Source organism: Limulus polyphemus, unplaced genomic scaffold (assembly GCF_000517525.1).
Source record: "Limulus polyphemus unplaced genomic scaffold, Limulus_polyphemus-2.1.2 Scaffold7174, whole genome shotgun sequence".
Lineage (NCBI taxonomy): Eukaryota > Metazoa > Arthropoda > Merostomata > Xiphosura > Limulidae > Limulus > Limulus polyphemus.
Genome location: NW_013672784.1, coordinates 33,847 through 40,689, shown reverse-complemented (window position 1 = coordinate 40,689; position 6,843 = coordinate 33,847). Strand labels below are relative to the sequence as shown.

General features: G+C 32.5%; 1 protein-coding gene across 1 annotated transcript in view; it reads right to left on the bottom strand.

Moving 5' to 3' along the window:
• Positions 1 to 914: 914 nt before the first annotated feature.
• Positions 915 to 6,843, bottom strand: part of LOC106474400 (calsyntenin-1-like) — a 37,464-nt gene continuing 31,535 nt past the window's right edge. Inside the window, exons 12-15 of the mRNA XM_022402706.1 lie at positions 6,117 to 6,294; positions 5,047 to 5,219; positions 3,280 to 4,096; positions 915 to 3,129 (exon numbers count right to left, since the gene is read on the bottom strand). Of these exons, the coding sequence (XP_022258414.1) occupies positions 3,935 to 4,096; positions 5,047 to 5,219; positions 6,117 to 6,294 (513 nt within the window). The 3' untranslated portion in view covers positions 915 to 3,129; positions 3,280 to 3,934. The remainder of the gene's footprint in view (positions 3,130 to 3,279; positions 4,097 to 5,046; positions 5,220 to 6,116; positions 6,295 to 6,843) is intronic.

The following is a 6,843-nucleotide window of genomic DNA, read 5'->3' as shown; positions in this document are numbered from 1 at the left end:
ACCAACAAATAGTGGGATTGAGCATCACATTATAATGCCCCCCACAGTTGAAAGGGCGAGCATGTTTGGTGTGACAGGGATTTGAACCTGCAGATTACGAGTCAAGCCACCTGGCCAGGAAATAAAGGCCCCTGATTTCTTTGCTGTATTCTGAAAATAAGACAAGATGGCACAAGTATAAAATTGGGAAAAAGACAGGCTAGGCTACAGTTACATTTTTCTAAAAGGGTGATTGACTTTTGGAATGAGTTAGTAATATAGGTCAGCATTTTGTAGGGGTATTAATGATTTCCTGAAAAATATAGGGTGCATTTAAATTTTACTTTTCTCAGGGGTGTGTGTGTGTGTGTGTGTGCAAGGACAACCTCGAAGGACTAAATGGTTTTTGTTTCCTGTATTTAAATCTATATAATTAGGTAATAGTAAATCTATTTGGAGACAGTCACGTAACCAGTTTCTTTTACATTCAGAATATCTGTCTTGGACTTCACAGTACAGCAGTATCTTTAGTAATTAATTAAGCCTTGAATATCTCATGTATCATATTTAAAGTTTCGGAGATTAATTGTTCCCTAACTTTAATTATTTTTACCTAATTCTGTACACACAATTTTTGTATTTCCATTTTACAATATTCGTCTTTTCATCCTGTAAATATAATATTCCCATTCTTCTAAAAAGTAATTTTTCAAAACCCTGGTAAGGTTGTTTATGTAAAAGTTTACCCGGGTGAAGAAAGCAGGGGTCTAGAGACATTAAGAATTGTCCTGGATCCTTCTGTAATATACAGCTAAAAGTAACAGACAAAGGAACGAATACTTGTTTACCCGGGTGAAGAAAGCAATTAATGTCTCTAGACCCCGAATTGTCCTTCTGTAATATACAGCTAAAAGTAACAGACAAGGAACCAATACTCAAGGGTAAAATGTAGCATTTTATTGCAACACTTACAAATATTTTCAAACAGTATATAATTAGATGAACAACACTTGCGGCTAATGCATTTGTTTCACCAAAATTCAGTATTTAGATTCATGAAGTTTAAATTTTTAGATATCAAAGAATTACCTATAACATTTAACCTAAACTTTTATCCCCAAGCAAAATATCAAATAATTTGTCAAAATCTATTTGACAGTTCCAAATTTGAGATTTGTAAAGTCAGTGATTAATTAATTTCTTGTTAGTAAAATCCTAAAGTTACCTAATTTCTTTTCTTACATGCCACATTTAAATTCAAACATTCAAAGTTTTGATGCTATGAGAATCGATAACTGTTTATTCTGGTAGAAAAGAAAAAAAAACCCTTTAGCTTAAATCTGTTGCATATAAAATACAAAATGTACATACCCATTAAAAGATGAATATATGTTTCAAATCATTTTCCAACAAACAAAGGATCTTAAAAACCAAAATTTTTAGTCAACAAGCAATTTTACATAAAAGCTCAACTTATTTTAATATAGCCTGATATGAAATTCTCACAACACATTCACGGCCAATTGAATTATTACTTTTTTTATCCTAAAAATGGAAAAAAAAACAAGTTTTGTCACAGGTGATGTAACACAAGGAATTATTATCACTTTTAATCTAAGAACGAGCATTTAAAATAAAAATTCTCTAAAGAAAATCAAAACCTCAGATTTTGTAAATTAAAAAGAAAAAGTTTGAATACAGAAAAAAAAATTGCATGATACTTTAATATTCAAATCTAAATTTGAATTGTCTGTATAAGTCTGTTTTCAAAAATCTTGGGAAAAACATCAGGAAATTACAAACTCTACAAATTATAAAAACAATATGATTCAAGGATTTCAATAAAGTCACTTGGAGCTATCTCACCTAGTTATTAGAAAATGTGACCCCTTGAGAAGTAGACCATGATTCTTCTACAGAATGTATAGTTCATTCAAATAAAAACATAAAATTTACACTTTCTTCTATATTTAAATATTGACTTCAAAAATGTTTCGTAGATCTTTTCAACTCTTCACTACTGTCACATCGTTGGGAAAAAAGCTACTTACTTCCTCTGCAGCCTGAAGCGTATGGGAAATCAAATCAAAGCTTCCCTTTACCCACAACAACAGAAACAAAACAAAGCATATTATATTTATATAGATGGAATGTTTCACCATTAGTTACAACAACTCACAAATGAGACAACAAATTACTTTTTCAATTCTTTCCACTCTCATAGTACTGCGTCCCTGAGAGAAGGTTGTGTTTGGAAGTCATGTAACATACGCGAACCATGAAAACAAGTCTGATTACTAATTCTGGTCTTATACTACCCAACAAACTCTTCACCCATTTTAAAGGTTGAGGTAAGAACAATTTAAAGTTCAGAGAGAGACACTGAAATGGCATTATGCTTCCTTGTTATACATAATGGCTTAACTTTTCAACTGTACTAAGATGTATAGAAGGCTTCATTTTAAGTTACTTAAACACTCTAGAATTTTGCACCCCAATTTCCATTTTATCTTCTTAAGCAAATTGTGTGCTCGAGAATTTGTAGCGTAGTTGCTTGTATTGATATATACATAATAAGGGAATTCAAAACCTTAATGGATGTCATTATCGTATTCCTCTCTAGATTGGATATGATGTTACTAGGACAGATTCTTAGAGTGCCACACACACTTTTAGCAAACAAAACCTTTCTCTTGGAAACCTGAACAACACTATCATAAATGATTGACCATTTGTTTACACACATTAAAGACAAGACAAACAGAAAAAAACTTCAGTACAAGTATTAAATACATCTAAAGTGCTCTGACTACAGCTAGATATCTTCAACAGAAGAGGTTAGAAGCAAAATGCTCCCACAATTAGATCATGGAAAACAAAAAAGAAAATAATTAATAAGTAGACATGGATATGTTATTCAGTTCACTGTGTTAGTAGACAAAATTCCTCATAACACAAACCTAAGCTCCTTTTTTTTGACAGACCACTGTTAACATAAGCCTAAACCATTCTTTTATAGACCACTGTTAACATAAGCCTAAACCATTCTTTTATAGAACACTATTAACATAAGCCTAAACCCTGCTTCTATAGACCACTGTTAACATAAGCTTAAACCCTACTTCAATAGACCACTGTGTTAACACAAACCTAAACCCTGCCTCTATAGAGCACATATCTATATTTTGTCTGTTAACACAAATCTAAAACCGACCTCTATAGATCACTATTAGCACATGTGTAAATGCCGCACCTATACATATCTATACTTTGCCTGTGTAGATTATTGTTAAGACAAACCTAAACCATTTTTCTTCAGACAATAGCAATGCTTCTATACGCCACTGTTAATACGAATCTAAATTGTGCTGCTATAGACCAGTGTTAACACAAATCTAAACTAACCTGTTGTCAAAGCTTTATGGGAACTGCTTGAGGCTACAAGTCTTAGATGTAAAGTGGTTATCACATACTACTAATTATACAGACCATTACAAACAAAAGGGACATAGTCTGAAGCATGATCAATTGTTGTATCAAGTATTCTTTTAAAAGTATAAAAAAAATTTAAGTAATATGCCAAGAACAGTTTAAAAAGAAACATACATTTTGATTTATACGACTTCCGGAATGTAGAAATGCCAGCAAAGTGAGCTTAAGAAATCATTATGGCACTAACTAATGCATAAACTTATTAAATGATTAAAAAAACGCACTCAGAAACAAGTACAATTTAAGTAGTAAGAGAATGTAAAGAAAAAAAAAGTAAGCTGATTTTTAGAATTTGTTTACTTCAAGTCACATTTCACAGTTGCATTGTAAAGGTATACATACATGTCTTACTGCTTTCTATGTAGTATTCAGTACACCATGTATGAATTGTTTTTAATACAATAGAAGGGGGATTGAAACACAAAGTGTCTGAGGAGGTGAAAAGAAAAATAGGCTGATAAAGTTAGAACGAAATATTAGAGTTATCCCATTCAAGCTCTCGCTCTTTCACTTTTTCAGTTTCTTCCTCAGAGCTCTCCCCATCGTGGTAGCTGCTACCGTCATCTGAGCTGTCACTGTCTTCGTCTTCCTGTAGGGGCTGAGCCTTATTCGGTTGGTCAATTTGCTGAAAAAGAAAAAAAAAATAGAAACCAACTTCACATTAATGTATCATAAAGCCTACAGAATTAATGTATTGTTAGGCCTAAAGAGTTAATGTACTGTTAGGCCTAAATATAGTTGTAAGATTTCACAGTTTCCAGCTAAAATAATATAATATTTTGGGAAAACATGGGACCTATTGGTACATCTCGGCTGTTCCATCCTCCATCAAAGGTCTAGTTTCAGTTCAGTAGGGTTGTTCCATAATATAGTACAAACTTAAGTACTAATACAGAAGATAACTAAATAATGATAACAGGTATGACATATCTATCCACCATGATGTTAGAAACACAGATATGTTCAAGAAATCAATTTAATACAAAAATACAATATCCTATAACCCGAGTGCTTTCGAAAGGTGAACCTTTCTTCTTTAGGGGCAAACTGGGAGTGTATTGCTAGGGGTGAGGTAACATCAGAGTTCTACAAATTTGCACTAGAAGGCCTGTTGCTACAGGAGGGAGATAAGACAATGAGGTCATCTATGATGAGCATGCAGACAGTTTACGAGTGAACCACCAAAGGGTGATGTAGATCAACGAGTATCAATGTTTTTCAAACTGACATCAACTTTATATTAACAATCAAAGTTAATAATTCATTCCAGTTTGCCCCAGGAGAAAAAAGGTTCACCTTTTGAAAGTGCTTGTCACATTCTATATGTATTCCCCATATACTACAAAAAAAATTAAATAACCGGAACATACAGTACTTTAGTTAAGAGAAGTCAAAACCACTGTTATAAGATAATATCAGTCATCCATCTCAATTCATGTTTTTTTAGCAAATTAGGCATCATATGTGCTGTCATGAGATCTGAAATACAAATGGCTGAATGTTCAGCCTATACTATATGTAAAGGTCTAATACAACCTTGTCTTAGTTGTTTACTTTGAAGTCACTCGCACTTACTTCCATAGGATTAACAGTAATTGTGAGGGACGAATCATCCCAAGCCATCTCTTGCTCATCCTCCCGAGAATCCTGAGTTCTATGATGGGCTGCACGAATTCGAATCACTCCCAGAACGATCATAGATACCAGAAAACCTACACAAACTACTATGATGACAGTCATAGCATGGCCTGTTGAAAAGGAAAATAATTATTTTCACACTTTCATTTTTCTCATCCAGTACTTGAGATTAATAATACTGTTCCCAAAAGTTATACATATCAAACAGAATCCATTAAACCACACGTGTACAATGGAATCTTCAGTATCGTGTATCCATCAGAATGCTCAATATCACAAACATCCAAAAGAATTCATAATATTGTACATATTTAATAGAATCCATAATACTGTACTTATCTAATAGAATCCATAATACTGTACTTATCTAATAGAATCCATAATATTGTATATATTTAATAGAATCCATAATATTGTGCGTATTTAATAGAATCCATAATATCATACATATTCAACAGAATCCTGAATATGACATATCTCCAACAGAATTAAGATCATACATATCCAAGAGATATGATATATATCTAACAGAATTGAGATCATACATATCCAAGAGATATGACACATATTTAATAGAATTAAGATCATACATATCCAAGAGATATGACATATATCTAACAGAATTGAGATCATACATGTCCAAGAGATATGATACATATTTAATAGAATTAAGATCATACATATCCAAGAGATATGACATATATCTAACAGAATTGAGATCATACATGTCCAAGAGATATGACACATATTTAATAGAATTAAGATCATACATATCCAAGAGATATGACATATATCTAACAGAATTAAGATCATACATATCCAAGAGATATGACATATATCTAACAGAATTGAGATCATACATATCCAAGAGATATGACATATATCTAACAGAATTAAGATCATACATATCCAAGAGATATGACATATATCTAACAGAATTAAGATCATACATATCCAAGAGATATGACATATATTAAAAAAAAAGTCTAACAGAAGATCAGACTTACTTGCAGAGGTTTTGGTAACAGTTTCCCCACTATCCAGTCCTTTAGTGTTCACATGTCCCGACTTCAGTTTTGGAGCCTCCACTTTATGCTCATTGACTTGAGCATGAGCGACATGCACGGGATCCACATGGTTTTCTACCTCACGACTGGGTTCGGCACGAGGGTGGATTACAGTCAGCTGAGTATAGAACATTAGAACCACAGTTAGATATTTATTTTCAAATATTTCTTCTCCTACCGTATGAGAACCGTACAGCCATTTTCGAGAAAGCTTGCTGACAAACACACACACAGAGGACTGAAAAACATAGCTTTTATCCATCTTTGGTAATTAGCATTAAACTATCCGTACGTTAGGTTGATGCTAAACTTATTGACACACAGTTATATGTATATATATTTTGATATTTAGAATATGAAATTACATATAATTCTGATTTTTCATCTACCGTAAGTGTTCTGTATATTGTATACATAGTTTGTGAAATAATCACACTATGTGTCTAGCTGAACACAAACGTCATAAAGAATTTCAAAACTTATATGACTAAAACATTTGGAATAGTCATTTTGTTCTTTCTACTAGGACTAATCAACTATTGTAGTTTGTTATTGTAAAGTGCTATACTAGGACTAATCAACTATTGTAGTTTGTTATTGTAAAGTGCTCTACTAGGACTAATCAACTATTGTAGTTTGTTATTGTAAAGTGCTCTACTAGGACTAA